Source organism: Pleuronectes platessa, chromosome 13 (genome assembly GCF_947347685.1).
Source record: "Pleuronectes platessa chromosome 13, fPlePla1.1, whole genome shotgun sequence".
Lineage (NCBI taxonomy): Eukaryota > Metazoa > Chordata > Actinopteri > Pleuronectiformes > Pleuronectidae > Pleuronectes > Pleuronectes platessa.
The window spans coordinates 20,040,837-20,058,234 of NC_070638.1; the positions used below are offsets into that span (position 1 = coordinate 20,040,837).

Here is a 17,398-nt window from a genome sequence, read left to right on the forward strand (position 1 = left end):
GATTGGGGGTCTATTTTGTTATGTCTTGTAAAATGTCCGTATGCTGCAGCGAAAGCCTCCTAATCGATTGACATGCAATGGCAACTGATTGTATGAAAAGGTAATTGTGGTTTTTGTCTCGTCAATGGAATCACTTGCTGTTTCCTATATGATAAAGAACACAGTAAGACCAATAGGGGATTTAGTCCGAAATCATTGTGAGTTCCTGCCAAACTTTTTCACAAGTCTGCATTTTTGACTGCTCAATGTTTCATAATTATAGCCGGTTGCATGGACCTGGTACCATTACTGAGACAGAGGCTCTTTGCCGATAATTTGCCTCTGATCTGTCCAGCCAACAGTCCTAATCAGCTGTTGATCACATGGAACAATATTCTTTTGTGCAGGAACAATGCCCTTGATAATGTCTTATCTGCCCCTCAATGGTTGACAGCTTTGAGTTCCACTAAAGAAATGTTTGAAACAAACGTGACGATGTGCTTTATGCAACCAACATTGTGACTACCATGCCACATTGACCCATTTCTGTGGACTCCAGACTGTCTGTCTGTGGTCAGAGTTGTAGATTTAAACATTATTCAACCTGATGGGCGTTATCTAAAAATATCCTCCTAAATATCTGGTTTCACAGCAACTCTTCAGAGTGGCTTTCGGAGGTCATTGCTACAGATTTGTCTACAGTTCGCCTTGAGTCAGGACTTAGTCATACATTATGACAGCAAGTGAAACAGGTTTTTGTCCATTTAGTGATACAACTTGGGAACACAGTTTCTTTTATGGTTAACGATGGAAAAAAAACACTAGGCAGATAATGAAGAATGTGCTTGCATTACGGAATGAATTATTAGTGTTTGTCCTTCATGAACTTAGAACTCGTCCCTTGGCTCACAAATACAACCCAGTTTTCAGACTACCTGGCAACAAACTTGAGGTACTTGAGGTGTCTGTCCCAAATATTCAACCAGCTTACTTTACAGCTTCTAGCTGAGATTCGTTCAAGTTCTTCTGTGCCTTTTCCGACTCTTGTTTCTAAGTTGAAAAGAGGATCCTGTTGTATTTCTTTTGTATAGCCGGTACGTCTTCACTGGGATCTTGGAACACAACTCGTTAAGTTCCGAGGCTCTCCATAGCTACCCTTTTCAAATATACCTGAGAAGAGGTGGAGAAATTGTGTGTGTATATCAGTGTGTGTCTTTAGATCTGTGTGTATTTGTGTTTCATTGTCATGCCAAGGACAAGCAGCCTTGTCCCGTGCCAAGTGGTGCCAAGCCAGCTGGCTGTCGCTCATGCTTTTGTTTTGTGCAATGCTCTGTATTCAACCCACGACACACATTGTTGTGAAGAGCCTTTCACTTGCTCTCCCTTCTTCGTCCCCTTTGTGTGTGTGTAGGTGTGGGTGTGTGAGTGTGTGTGTCTTTATTGCAGTGACCTTGATGGATGGCAAGAACTAGAAACACGAGTAGGCCAAAATAAAGCAATGGGAAGAAGTTACAAATGAAATGTTGCTTCATGTAATTATCAACTTAATATTCACTGGTGTTTGACTTTGGACATACTGTACACTCTGGTTCTGTTGTTACACCTCAGAGGTGAAGGGGCACTGCTAGGCTTTGTGTTCAAATTCTGTTCGTCTGTACATTGTATATGTGCCATTCCTCAGTCTGCTCACTAGTAAAACATTAAAGCGAAGAACATATTCTTAGATTGATGCGTTTAGAAAAGTATGTCAATAGACCATCTGACGTGCAAATTTTTTTTTCTCTAATAAGAAAAGTAAGAAAAGAAGGTCCAAGATAGGGAATTGTTCGCTGGGTCGTCAAAAACGTCTCAAAAAATATTCCCTATTAGAATGGACAGGGCTGCATCCAACAACTCTTAGTACTAGTAGAGTGACCTTTTGATTTTTTGGGCCAGATGTCTAAATGGGAAATTATGTTAAACACATTTCTGTAGTTTATGATACATTTTAATTCTTCATTTAACTATTGCTGATACCAAAAGTGTTGGACAGTTCTCAGGCCACTTTGTACCTGGAAGTGGCAAAGCATAGTCCATCCTTGTGTCTTAGCTAGGTGGTGTAGCGAGAGCCAAGAGTCAATAAGTTCCCTTGGCATATTGAGCCATCATTTTTAATGCTGCTGAAAGGTCTTTAAGCTACCAGTCTTGAAGAAGTAAGTATTTTACAGATAAATTGTTTTGTATATCACAACAAAAAAATAAACTTATTTTGATATCTTCTTCCTTCAGCGCTATTTAAATGTCTTAGCCGTGCTGTTACAACCTCCCTGCTGATAAAACAGAACAAGTAGATTTGACTTGAACTGCAGTTGTAGAAAGAGAATATCTCAAAAGAACTTGATTGGCTGGGTGAACCCCTGTGGTGACCCATGAGAGGATATGTTTAAAGTGTCTACTCATTAATATTCATGAATGGAGTCCAGCCCCCCTTCTAGTCTCCTGCTACCTCATCTGTCCATAGCTGTTTTTAAATCTACATAATTTGGGTTGAAGTGCCTTTCAGATGGCCTTCCCTGTTCTAACCCTTTCCGGAAACCAGGGAGAGACACACTTTCGTGTGTGCGTGTGGTAGGTGGACAAACGAGTTGACTCGAGAAGGTATGAGAAAGAAATAACAAGGAAGATAATTTAAGTCATACAAAGGGATAGTGTGTGATAGATAGAGTTAGACAAGGTGAAGTCATGCTACATTTACACTGTGGTTTAAAAATGCAAGAAAACTTCGTGTGAGCATTTGGTCAACAACAACATAAGAACAACATTAGAAATGAAGATGATCTAATAAGAACAACTATTTATTATACATCCATTTAAATTAAAGTCGGTCATTGTATCACACCCTCTTTGTCAATCAACTTAACCAGAGTTTAGCATCATTCTCCACTCGCAAACCTTTACCAATGCTATTATCATTGCCGCATAGTCAACACAGGTCCGATATGAATGCACTATCTAGGATTAAATGAATCTCCACTAATGCGTGTTTGGATAGGTTTCTGCTTTTCTTGTCAAGATGAAGTATCTCTGGCATGTGACTCTGTTTCAGAATGTTATTTAACAATAACCTCACTGCTCTCCTCCCTTCACATCTTGTCTGTCAAGTTTGTGTCAGCATGAACTTGTCCTCATGAAATTTTAGTTGGTTGGATCTCAGGGCTTAGGGATGCAGCAATTGCATCAGCAATTGGATTTGATGCATATCTGTAGCTATTTCCTATCAGGAAGATATACACATGTTCAGACCGAAAAATAAGTTCTAAATGGAGGTTAGGGTTAGCCTCACTGGAAATCTCTAAAGAGGAGATCTAAATGCACTCTCATCAGACTCCATTCAACCAGAGTAATGAATTAAATAAGGTGTATGGAAGTCTGATAGAAATCCTTTCCAATGAAATCAGACTTTATTATTTCTGCCTTTTATGTAATCAAGCACATATTAAGAACAAGGAGACCATGGTCCAACACACAGAATTCATACATTTTACCATGGATACCTGTTTGGGGTTTCACAATATGTTTGAGCCCCTTCTATAATTATTTGACTGTAATTCTTTATAAATTGCAAATAATGTAGCACTTAAAATCTATGTACATTTATCATAGTAATAAATGAAATGTACAACTGATTATCAGTGACATAGCCATCAGTATCAATCCAATGTTCAGCATGCACATTTCAGACAAAATGCCAGGATATGCATAAAGCAGATCAGTATGATGTGTCATCCAGTTATGTTGCTGTTCATTCTGTAACTACTTGTAGCAATTGTTGTTCAAGGTTGGCCCACTCTCATAGGTCGTGGCGAGATACTCATTCAGACACAGACAACAGTACAACCTTTAAAACTCTCTCCTTGAAAGCAATGTTTGAGTTTGTACAAAGTAACTAATGTAATAAGATAAGAAAGAGCAATTTAGAAAGTTTGTGTGCAAAATTCTGAATGCAACTCAATCCCAGTTCTGATTTCGGGTGGTGAGTGGACTGGTATCAGATATGTGAGCCCCTTAATCAATGAAGGACCCAGAATGGAACCCTGAGGGACCCCACATCACAGAGTAGCAGAGAAGCCATTTCATATAATGGCACAGTTTATGACTCCATGTCTGTGTGTTCAATTTTTTTCATAGGGATATACATTTGACAGTATCATACAGTAAAATATGTAAATAGCAGGACTACAACAATGAACTAAATATAGGAAACTTGGAAGATTTATTTGTGCTTACTCTCAATGTTGTCAACATGAACGCAGTTTGGATGTTCGTTTCTGCAAAGCACTGGTAGTATTAATCGAAGGTGTGGCTGTTTAACGACTATAATTTCAACAACTTTGTTGAAATACATTCCAAAGCATAAAAGAATGTAGGTCAAGTTTGCCTTCCTTTTAAGAGCCTTCACAATAGCAGTTTTCGGTGCCAGGGGGGAAATACCAGAGGGTAGGGAATGGCTGACAAACTCCGGTGCTTCTTCCTTCTGACAACTGCACAATAATGAAAAGTTGATCGATTCAAGGTCATTCATTGAGTTTCTTTGTGAGTACTTCATCAAAACTTCGGTAAAGTAAGCAAATAAAGGGCCAATGCTTTCGAATGTCATTTGACTGGTCCCACTATACCAATGGCAGTTTCAGCATATTTATTTATGGTGTTATGAATAAAACTCTTGTTGTCCAAAATGTTTATAAGATGAAAGATACTTAAGCATAGAACTATGCTTTTGATCTAGAAAAAGCTTGAGTCGGATAATCATTTGATAAAGCTTTGTATATAGTTGAAAAAACGCAGATCACCAGAGCCACACATTCTCATACACACCTCGTATATACAGTAGACATGCACTCACTCACACATCCAACTGTAGCCTCAGGGTTGTTGTTACTAGCCCTTCACTGTCCATACAGAGGGGATTGGAAGACTTGCATCACTATTGATTTAATCTCAAGCCGTTCCTGCACTGCGTGAATCCAGGCTATTGTGATGAGACGCGATGTATGTGTGAGTGTGTGTGCATGTGGTGCCGTATTGAGCAAGGACAGCAAGTACAGCCCCATCCCTCCTATATGTTACCAACTCTGTGATAGAAGGCTGAGATCTTCCTACTTGTCGTAAAGGTCTCTCTCCCTCTGTGTGGGTGTGTCTGTGTTTGTAACTGAATGAATTTCTATCAACTGGAAACCTTTTCTTTATCAAACTCAAGTCTCTGCCAGAGAGCATTGTGGATCATTGTTGATCATCCTCCCCTCCATTGTTGTGTGTGTATGTGTGTGCACATGCATGATGTGTGTCCTTGTGTGATAGTTGACATTATCAGATGATTGCTCCCACGGCTCTTCCCTGTGTGCACGCGCATTCATGCCCGTTTGTGGTTATGTACATGACAGTTGACATTATTGTGTTTTGTTGTGTGTGTGTGTGTGCATACAGCTGTTTGTTTGTGTGTTTTGACATTTGACATTATTGGCCTATTGCTTGTGGGTGGGTGTGTGTATGTGTGTTGCCGTGAATATTTCCATTCAAACATGGCCTGTGGTCTGACAACAAACCGACCTCATGTTGTACTTCTTCATACTTGTTGTTGACCGAGCTAAACAAACCTGTGTCAGTGTTTTCTCATGTTGAAGTTAGCTGGTTTGAGGCTTTGTAGTTTGCAGCTTAAGCCTCTGTGGTAAACATTTTTGGGGATATGTGGGTTGTTAAAGCTGGTCTGGTATTGGTACCAATTTTCATAAAGGAAATACTTTGAAGCCCTCATATTTCTTTTAAACTAAGCACACTGTTCACAGTGACACAATGTCATATCAAAAGAAAAGAAAAAAGGTCACAGTCTAACATGGTGAATTAAGGAAACAAATTGTTTGAACATTGATTTCTGCCTATCCGGACTAAAACACAACCATGGGGTTTTCTAGCTAAAATGGGGTGTTTTGAAAACAAAAACAAACAGCCAGTGTGTTCTCTTTGCTGAGAATCTGGTTTCATTGAAATTAATGACACTTTTAACTCAGTGCTTATGTCTCTCTCTGAATACTGAGGTAGTGTTGTTGTCTGGCAGAAATAAATGACTTCCTTTGCAGAATGAAACACACTTTATATTAACCCTGATCCCAGCTTTAGACAGCTGATTCAATGGAGGAGACCTTCTTCTACCATGATACAGTACTGACTTTGTCAACAGAGCTTGCATCAGTCACACAGTCTGTTTGAGTGTGTTTAATAGCGGACAGCGTTCCCTCACTTGTACTGCATTACTTTTCTCATATGGTGTGTTCCATTTATAGTTCCTCATTTTCTCTCATCATTTGTCTTTTCAGTTCATGTTCATTTCAGTAATTAGGTTTGTCATTATATATCTGCCTGTCCAAGCAAGCCAGACCAGCCCCTCCATCCCTCCATCCTGCCCCTTCCAGTATATGCTCTCTTTCCTCTGCCTGGGCTTCCTTCGCGAGTTCTCCTGGCTGCTGCCTGCCTGCCAGCCGCCTCTCACCCATTGTGGGCTAACAATGGCAGGCGAGGCCCCAGCCTCGAGGCCTACAGCCTGGGTCTTAGAGGGGATGTCGGGCTGGGCGGTGCTTATGGAGGAGGGGGTGCGCTTGCGTGTGAAAGGCTGTCTCTATGGGGGCAGCCAGTAAGGGAGGGAACCCTGAGGGGAAGTGGGGAACCAAGAAAAAGCAGGTCACGCCCAGATTAAAATTCAATGTATGCCCCTTGTACGACTGTCTGCCTATGTCAGCAAGCTGGCCTTGGTATACAGTGCATATTTGTGTGTGTGTGGGGATTCTTAGGTTTTTCAAGGTGCCATGCTGGGATGAGAGAGGGAAAAGGGAGGAAGATAAGACCAGACATTAGAGCGACGGGAGTTAAGACTGGGGGGATTGGGGCGAAATGTGTGTGAGTGGATAGGAAAAAGAAGGAGGTGGTAATCAGTGTCTCCCTCATCATGGCTTTGCTTCAGTTGTTTTGAGCTCAACACACCTCCAGGGTGTGTGTGTGTGTGTGTGTGTGTGTGTGTGTGTGTGTGTGTGTGTGTGTGTGTGTGTGTGTGTGTGTGTGTGTGTGTGTGTGTGTGTGTGTGTGTGTGTGTGTGTGTGTGTGTGTGTGTGTGTGTGTGTGTGTGTGTAGGGGTGTCTTCTTAATGGGGTAACAGCAGAGTCATAATGTATGCAAGAAAAAGCTGATTTGGTGATGCATGCTTCCTTTGTGTTGATGCTGCTGCATTTTGGGACAAATACACACACAATTCAATCCCCCTCTGTTTTGGGCCCCATCTCCATATGGTGGCTTGGCTTGATGAGAGCTTGATGAAGTCAACCAGAAGTCCCCCACCCCTTCGTGTGTGTGTGTGTGTGTGTGTGTGTGTGTGTGTGTGTGTGTGTGTGTGTGTGTGTGTGTGTGTGTGTGTGTGTGTGTGTGTGTGTGTGTGTGTGTGTGTGTGTGTGTGTGTGTGTGTGTGTGTGTGTCTGCACAAATCTGTGATTGCTTCTCAGCTAATGGATAAATGAGAGTTTCGCCCTTGCAGTGCTATTGTGTATGTGCATGTGTGAGATAGAGGGAAGCTAGAGCATGTGTGGATCGTCAGCTTGTATATTGGCTTGCAAGCTGTTTTCATTATATTTCATTATTCATGTTTCATGCATGATTGTGCAAGTGATCAGCTCTGTTGGGTTGGAGGCTAATCAGGGGGTGGAAAGGTTTCTAAACTGAGACATACAGACAGTCCAACAAAACCTCAAATGTCACAACCTTTGCGTTGGACAAAATATTTCTCAGAATGTATTGAAAGAAAACGATCATGTCGAATTGAAACCAAAACATCACCCGCAACCTACAGTTGGTATTTATTTTTCAGATTTGCCAACAGGGATTGAACTGAGTCCATGTCTGAAATTTCTGCTTCTTTGTTCGATATGAACCCCCGGTGAGACCCTCTCACTGTTACTATGGCAAATGGGCAACCGGATTAACCAGTAAACCAGCAGCATTTATTTTCATTTCCCCGACTATGCTCAGAATTCAAACAGTGATTAACCTTCAACAAATGTGAGCACCAAAAATGATCCGTCTGTAAATGTTTACAAGTCAAAGAGTTTTTGCATTTACAGCACGGCTCTCTTCATAGCCTCTCTAAGAGTGTCATCTGCTTGACAAGCCAAGGTCAATTTGAGCTCATTTTTAAAAGTCGTTGAAGTTACTTTTGTTCAGTCTATACATTGATTTGGCTTATTTTTCCAGGTATTGGTTTTTAGTTGTGTTGTAAAAAAAATAAGAATGAAACTGGATTTGTGTATCACATGTTCAGCTTTGTGCTCAATTGTATTTGTGCACAAACTACAAATGCTTGGCTTTGTACCTCCTTCCTCTGTCTATGTACATGAGCGGCGCCAGAGTGAGCGTTTTCTTTTTTTTCTTTCTCTTTTTGTTGCTACCTCGTCATTTCTTATGTTGTGTCCGCCAACACAGAATGGAGCCATTTTGTCTCCTTCAGTTCCTGAAATGAAATATAAGCCTCTTAAATGCATACTTATCTTGCCCTGCAGACTGCGCTTGAAGAACAAACACACACACATGCATGCACGCACACACACTAACTAAAGAAGCATTGTGATGCCAGCCCCTTGTTGTTCCTAAGACGGCGGCTGCATGCATATGGCAGATGGTTGCTCCTTTGCTTTGCGTGCCGCCATATTAAACAAAAACCATGGCTAAGGCCACGGCTGGTTTAGGAAAAGGGCAAAGTGCGAGAGAGACAGAGAGGGACAAGACAAAAGAGCAGCAGAGGGAGACAACAGGCTTGGCATATGTAAACACAAGCAGGAAATCCATGTGTATAAGTGTGCATATGTGTGTGCATAACCACATTAACGTTAGATGCATTGCTTACAAAGTTGCACAGGGAAAGACCTACACCTTCTCCAGAATTAACAAACAAAGATAATCAGGATACACACTGCAGATGAACAGTTTACTGTCGGGACCAAGCTTTACATATGCGATAGCAGATAATTTGTGTATGTTGTATGTAGTGTCTGTTTTCATGTGTACGGGTGGTTACACTTATTAAAAAATGGTGTTGCACACAATATATAAACACGCATATGTCTGTTGATGTCTTTGGTAAGATGGTGTAATGGTGATTGGAGGGCAAATCCAGTGCGATGACCTTTTATGGCTGTCAGCTCCTTTCATATTCTTACATGTTGGGATGTGTTGTTAGTGTTCGTGTGTCCATATGATGGTATGTTTCTGTCCTCTTTGCTCAAAGGAAATGTGGTGGCACACTGAAATACAGGGAACTTTACAGTTTCTCTTCTGCACTTGTCCTGCTTTTAGTCCCAGCTTCTAGCTCTAACAGGAGGCTAACATTAATAAAGGCTCCATTAAATATGAACATTTGCATACCATGTGTGTTTTTCAGACTTTTGCTGCATCCACACTAGCTTGTATGTTACAGTTTTGTCCTTTGACAGCCGGGTGAACAGTTGAAATTTATCAATGGCTTCATTTTCACTTAGAGGCTAAAAAGCAGCAAACAAAAGCTAGCTCTGTGGGATGATATGAGCATCATTTAGCACATTCGTATTTACGGCAGCTGTTATATTTTATAATAAGTTTTAAAAACTGTTTGTCTCATGCAAAAACGAGTTCTGTGCTTTAATATCAACATATATGTCACTCGCTGGTTCATACATTTGTTATAGATAGAGTATATATAGTATAGCTATAAAGAGGCAGGCGCCATTGTGCATCTCACTGACTTGTAGCCTCCAGGCATATGAGCGCTCTTCTTTGCATTTAGGATTTTGCAGTAGATTTGTTTGCAGTGGGAATTAAAAGTGCTGCTGAATTGCCGCCCTTTTGTACATTAAACTCTCCCAGTTGTCGATACTTTGAAACTTTGCACCTTTGATAGTTTGTTGTGAAGCAGGTTTCCATCACACCCCATGCTGTGTGTTGGTAGGTTCATATGCCATCACCCTTGTTGCCTCAAGGGTTAGGAACGGGGTACAATCCTAAGCCAAAGAAATGATAAATCGAAACTGGAATCCAAGTTATCTAGCAGACAGTGAATGTAGGTTTTATCACATGCAGGGGAGTGATGCTATACAGAACAAACAAGATACCGAAACCCCCAAAAAACTCTGCCTTCTTATCTCATATTTAGCCTTGGATAATCATGGTTTACACTGGAGCAGATTTTTGTGTATGACACACATGCATCAAGGCCCTAGCTCTGCTTCACCCAACCCAGCTTTAGCTTTGTATTCCATATCATTTATTTCTTGTGTTTGCTTGCAAGCTTTACTGCTCACGGCAGCTGAAAGCAGCATTTATGGCTTTTCTCCTCTCCAACTAACCTTCATTCTAGTGCTGCACACGCTCACAATAGCATGAATCGACCAAGTGGCTCTCCATTAACAGCAGCATGTATGCAAGTCTTGAATTGGACCACTTTAGCTTTCATGTAAGATTGCTTGCTTTCAGATCAGACAGATGAAGTCCTTTATTGAATTTCAGACGTTGTCAAGGAATGACGCCATCCCTCCCTCCATCCTAACATCCATTCCCCATAGCTTTTATCTGTAGCAATATACCTATGTGTGTGCCTGTCCAAAACAGGACTAACAAGCTTCATTATATGTGCTCTTCCTCATTCTGATGATTTTGATCTGCCTTTGTCCCTCTCTTTATCTCTTGGGTGTTTTTGCTGAACTTCTTTTCAGAGTAATCAGGTTTACATCAAGCTCTACCTTCTCTCCCTCTGGACTTATTTCTCTCTATTTCCCCCATTTTCTTTTTTTTGTTGCTCTTTGCTCAATCATGTTTGGAACTTCGGGCTGACACGTCAGCCGTTTGCTGATTTTCCCCCGTGTCAGTTTTGTCAGATCTGCAGTTTTACTTTCTTGTAGTTTCTACAGTGGCACATCAGCTGACTTCTTTTTTTCTTCCTCGTCACCTGGTTCTTGCCTCCCCTGTTGCAACAGATTGGTGCAAATCAGGGATTCAATTCAGTGTAATCATGACAAATGTGTCCCGGTGGTTAGCAAGGATTTGTGTGCATGTGTGTGTGGGACATGGGTGCTGGGAAATCACAAATTAATCAATCAACTGTTATCGCATCAGCAAACACTGTAGGAGGGAGAGATGGACGGATGGATGGGTGAATGATGGATGATGGATGGATGGATGGGCAGAGGGGAAGAGGGGAAATTGTGTGTGTGCGTGTGTGTGTGTGTGTGCGCGTGCATATGCACGTCTGCTGTGGAGAGATAGATGGCTGATTGAATACAGGGCCATGTGGGTGTCTTGTGTGTGTGAATGAGAGCGAACGGGGGGGGTTCTGTGTTAACCTTGGAGCTGTCAGAACAGATGGGAGATGGGAAGGGCCACAGGCTGCGAGGGATATATTGGCTGCTGGAGGAGGATGAATCCTCTGCTACTTTTCGAAAGGGCTGGTGAGATTAGAGAAGGGATAAAAAGGCAGTGGGATTTTTTTTCTAGTGGATGCATTTCACGGAGAAATTAGTTTCTTGATCAAAGTAAATAGGCATCGACGTAAAAAGAGTTACTGAAGTGTTAGGTTTTAGGGTAGCTGAGGTGGATGAGCCAGTGTATCACAATGAGAGTGCGTCTTTGGGTTTTGTTGAGTCAAAATAGACTAAATCTACTCAAGTCGCACTGAGAAACATCATCATTTTTTTTGCAGTGCACAGTGCTGTGGAGGAAGTAGAAAAATTGAATCAAAGATATTCTCTTGTTGAACTTTAAAATGCACTCAGAGGGGTGGGCGGGGTTTGTCTGTCTGCGAGGTTTGTGGTGAGGCAGGGGTTGAATAAGACTATCATCTGTGTGTGTGTGTGTGTGTGTGTGTGTGTGTGTGTGTGTGTGTGTGTGTGTGTGTGTGTGTGTGTGTGTGTGTGTGTGTGTGTGTGTGTGTGTGTGTGTGTGTGTGTGTGTGTGTGTGTGTGTGTGTGTGTGTGTGTGTGTGTGGTGGGGGGGTGTACATGCTCACATTGGCTCAGCGCCCGGCTCCATCTCCCCAGCTGATTAGGGGGTTAATGGCCTATGAGCGTGAGGAGCTCTCTCCCTCCTGATTTGCTGACTTGCTTATGTGTGGGTGGAGTTTCCATCGAGTGGCAGATGGTGTACAACCAGGAGGGCGGGAGGCAGGGTAAAGTGTGTTTATATGTTCATATATAAACAAAGATATATATATATATTTTTACAAAATTGTTTCTGGTTTTCTCGCATACCTCAACACAGTAGCCAAGCAGGAATTCATCCAAATCTATGAAGAGAAACCTCTATTATTATATGTTTCAATGTCTTTCTTACATGCCTAAAAGTATAGTGTGAAATGCAAATATAAATCTACTCACAAAATCTAAATTTCCTCAATGGAGAGGTGGGTAAACCACTTTGGATTTATATTCACTCGACTCTCTACATAGGACAAGTATGACTCATTAATAACCACAAATGACACAGATAGTCACGCTTTTGTCAGCAATAAAGATGTCAGTGGCACACATTGTGCACACATTGTGTGCCACTGACTAATCTGCATCAGAACAGACAAAAACACATAACACACACAGAATAACTAAGCAACTACCAAAGATACATGGAAATGCATGAGTGTGTGTTTGTGTGTGCATGTGTGCGCGTAGTCAACTGTAAATATCACTGACTTGTTTGCATCATTTGGTCTTGATCTGCTCACTATGGCATTAAGAACAAAAGCAGACAGGGTCTGAAAAGGTCATTTTTTTCAGTGTGTTTCCATGCTTTTGTATGTGTGTGAGGGTTTGTCTGATGCAGTATAGTTTTTTATCAAGTGTCATTTCATTCCCATCTGCTGAAGACACACACACACACACACACGCACACACACACACACACACACACACACACACACACACACACACACACACACACACACACACACACACACACACACACACACACACACACAGGGAGGGAGAGAGTGGTAAGTAGTCCTCATGAGATTGGCACAAAAAAATAATGGGTACGTTTTTCATGTAGCCTTTGAGTATTGACTCATCGAGCTATGGGACTAGAGCCATGTCTATGAATGGGAGAAAGAAACAAGAAATCTTGTAATCTGTTTGGCCATGGAGTACCCCAAGATTCCATCCTTGGTCCCTCTCTATTTGTGTTATTAGTTAAAAGGCTTGTTTGTTCCTTGGACTTTAACCCGTAAAACTCAACATTTGCTTTTTTCATAGGGAACAAAAGATAACAGATGAAACATGCAAAACTCTTTGTCATCTTCTTGGTCACAAAGAGAAAAAAGTTAACCGACTAAAAGGTGAAACTATTCTAGTGACTTATGTGACTGAAAATATGTTGCCATTCATTATATCCTGTCATTCCAATGAGACAGGTAGAGTCTCACATACAATCTGGTAGGAATGGCCATGTTGCATGGGAAGAGCCTTAACTAAGATATGAATGCCCAAAAACAGCTATCTTAACCCAGATAATTAAACCCAGCATCGCTGTAGGTTCTCTGGGTCAACCTGGCAAAAGAGAGGTGAGGAGTGCCAGACAGACGGACTATGAACTGTGTCTGAGCCATCTTTGACTTAATTGAAAGTGAAAAGAGCAGCAGTGTCACTGTAACAATCATCCCGTGGCCTGAGCAACAATAGGCCTTAACCTAACAGACAAAGACATAGAGAGAAGGGAGGGGGGGTTGGTCCATTGCAGAGAGAAAGAGGGAAATCAGCTCTTTCAGCTGTGGGAGAGATTGAATCCTGAATGTCATCTGCCATCAAAATGTTTGCACTCATTTGAAATGCTATACTGGATTTCTGGAGGCAAGTGCAGCAATGAATGATGACTGACAAGACCCTATTTAGACAGCTTTAAGGGAAGATAGCTCCCAAATGTTCCCCCGATGCTTTTAAGAAATGCTCTCCTCCGGATTTTTGAATGATCTTTTGGCCTCCGCTGTGATGATTTCACCACTGGAAGATCAAATTTGGACTCCATTAGACTAAGCTGTGGCTTGTGCAAATTGGCTCGACAGGTATATCCATTATAGAGACAGAGGGAAGGAATGGAAACCCTTTCTTCTGACATTTATGATATAACCATGTGCTGCGAGACACAAAGATTGGTTGGACAGGCGCACTCAGTAGGGGAGAGAGATTTCAACAGTTTGGAGGACTCTTTATGTCTATCACTTCCAGATGCATCAGCTTCTCTTTCTCCCCCTGCAGTCTGCTCTCTGTGTCTTGCTCATCCTTCCTGTCATAGTCAGATGCCCTGTTAGACACAGTGGACAGTTGGTGTTGATCAATCAATGTCTAGAAAGCAATCAGTATGTGAATTAGTTGACAGTCTTATTCATGAGGGGCATGTGTAGTTGTGTTTCAAGTCAGCTTGAAACACAACTACAAGTTGTGTTGGTTGGCATGTAGCCAGCTTGGTCAGTTTGTCAGAAAGTCGGTCAGCGGTTTTCATGTGGTTGTAATAATTGTTGGGTTGGTTTGATGGTGGCTTGCTCAGATGGAAAGGATCGATGCTTTCTTGCTTTACACCCCTAATCATCAAAACTGGAATTTCCTCATTTTATTTTCTCTTTGTTAAGTAAGTGTATATGTAGCAACAATTCTGCATAAACATAGGCCTTTTGTCAAAGTTGTTTTTGGCCAATGCAGTTTTGGTTAGTCTATCTATAATTAAGTGTTTTCTTTGCTTGTCAGCAGTGTTGTGATGTGCAGAAGGTTAAGAATGTTGATAAGATTGGTCTTGGTTCATAACCTACTTCGTTTATTTTGTGTAACAGTCTCTACATTCAACAACATCAGTCTCTTTTTAACTCTTTATGTAGACACCCCTGTAGCTTCTCTTTGTTGTAGCAAGTCGATTTGATCTCAGTGTATGTAAGAAAAAAAAACTGAAAAATAGTCGGTCGAGGTCAACAAATGTGAATGTTACCTAGTTATTTATGCTGCAATAAAGTCTCACTTCTTTCCCCTTCTTCCTTGTTTCTTTGCAGGCTTTCACCTCAGTGGCACAGTAACTGAACCCACCACATCATCAGAGCCAGAGGTCACACACAAGGTGGCCATCAGCTTCGACCGCTGCAAGATAACCTCAGTCACTTGTGGCTGCGGGAACCGGGATATATTCTACTGTGCGCATGTGGTGGCGCTGTCACTTTACCGGATTCGCAAGCCTGAACAGGTAATAATCACAATACAGAGAATTTAGTGTCTTAATATCATAAACTTTGAATTTCGGTCTAACGTATTTTTTCAATATGCATCCCTTTTAAACGTACACTCAAACAAATCAAGGGAAATCTGAAGAAGGCAACTCAAACATGCCAAATTAGAATAAGTTTTTTCTCTTTAAAACTAGTGTTAAAGAGTGACAAACTTCCCATATTCTTTCCAGTTGTTTTTAAATCTTAGAACACTAACAACACTACTCTACTTCTGTAGCCTTAGTTATGTGGTGCAATGAGTCTAAACATCATGCAACTTCTCAGAGAAGAACAGCTTAAAAATCAGTGGCAGAAGCTGATGTTCTTCTGCAAAAGTTACAGTGTTGCTTTAAAGTGTTTATTAAGTGATTTTGATTTGATTAGAGAGTTCTTAAATAGAGACAAAAGGTATAGACTCACAGCTTACAATACGGAAAGTTGCCATGTCATGCACCAACACGTGTGTGTGTGTGTGTGTTTGATGCAGGTGAAGCTGCGGCTGCCCATTTCCGAGACGCTGTTCCAGATGAACAGAGACCAGCTGCAGAAGCTGGTCCAGTATCTGATAACAGCCCACCACACTGAGGTGCTGCCCACCGCTCAGAAACTGGCTGATGAGATCCTCTCCTCCAACTCTGAGATCAACCAGGTTCATGGTGAGACGACAACGCCTGCGCCAACATGTTCAGTTTGTGTTTGGTTTGATTTCAAGCAATAATAAGTGGGATTTCTATTCCAACTTTCATGTTGCACCATCAGGATCTGATTTTGAATGTCAGCAGGACAGACCAGTCAATATGAAAGTTTTCTTCTCTTCTTTTCTACCTGTTCATAATTCTGGAAAAGTTCTTGCTTTGTGGAGATGCTGTCCATCCCTCTGCAGTGATATCTTCACAGCAACAGGCCAGACTTAAAAGCTTCCAGACTTGAAACATGCCGCATGCAAGCCTACAGGCTGTAATACGTCAGAGCCCCTGATTACTCTGGCGAAGCAGTGAACCCAGGCTTCAAATGGCTCGTTTGATTTCTCATTTCCCACTCTCCAGTCACCACCTCCTTCCAGTGGCTGGGCTATGTTGAAGAAAGCAGAGAAAAAGAAGTTGAATGATGAAATGGATGCTGCAGAGGGTAAAAAGGAGAGATGTGTCGAAAGGAAGGGGACACTGAGAGGAAGAGACAGGAGAAATGGCACTCAGGGAAATGGGAGGGAGGAGGCGGAAAGGAGTGTAGAGATGAAAGAGCCGGAGAAAGTACCGAGACGAAAAAGAGGAGGTGAACAGCAATGGGCGTGCATCAGGGAAACGACAAACGAGACACATCCTTTCACCAAACAAACTCGTTATGTTTCTCTATTTCATCCTCCTCGCTAAATGTTGACATTCTCCAGCTCTTCTGTCCAGGAAGCCCCGGGCTGTGTTTCCTCTCAGCAAAGGGGGATCATGGGGGTTGAAGTTCAGTCGATCCAGGAGCGAGGCAGCCTTTGATGGAGGAATGTTGCTGTTTGCTGCAGCGTACTCCCAGCCAGTTGGAAACACATCTCTGGGCCTTCCTCAGCTCACTTCCTGCTAGATCAAAGCAGCTCCCCCCCTTCAGTGCATATCTACATTTCCCTGTAGTATTTCTCAGACGCAAACGCTCAGTGTGGAATAGAAGGAAAATAAAGTTGGACTTATATCCCTGCAGTGTATGATAAGTGTAGAAAGAGCAGCTTTTTGTAAATGTCACATTGGTGCACTTTAAGTTAAGTGTTAAAACAAATGGGTCTGAAAGCGGAGAGTGTTAGCAATGATTTCGATGACCTCAGAATGACTAATTTCTTAGTTTTGCTCTCAGGATGGTTATTTATGACTCTCTCTCAACACCGAAGGAATAAATCTGGCATCAAATGTCAGTATCTAGCAAAGGAAGCTGTGTTTTTGTGGAGTGGCTATCTAAAAGTAATCTCCATTTCCCATAGTTACCCTCTGTTTACTTTCTTTCCTCGGTTAAGAACTGTGAACAGGAAGGAATGGCGCGACCCAGCGAATACACAGACGTACCTTTGCTTACAGCATCTTTCATGATGTGAGAGGAATGTGGATGCTGGATTGAAACTGTGCCTCTGTTTTCAGTTTAATTCAGTTTTTCATGCAGTTCCATATAGTA

At 41.8% G+C, this 17,398-nt stretch overlaps 1 protein-coding gene across 1 annotated transcript in view; it reads left to right on the forward strand.

Annotated features, from left to right (window-relative positions):
• Positions 1-17,398, forward strand: part of zswim5 (zinc finger, SWIM-type containing 5) — a 59,154-nt gene that overhangs the window by 24,993 nt on the left and 16,763 nt on the right. The window contains exons 2-3 of the mRNA XM_053437801.1: positions 15,044-15,231; positions 15,741-15,909. Coding sequence (XP_053293776.1) covers positions 15,044-15,231; positions 15,741-15,909 — 357 coding nt within the window. The remainder of the gene's footprint in view (positions 1-15,043; positions 15,232-15,740; positions 15,910-17,398) is intronic.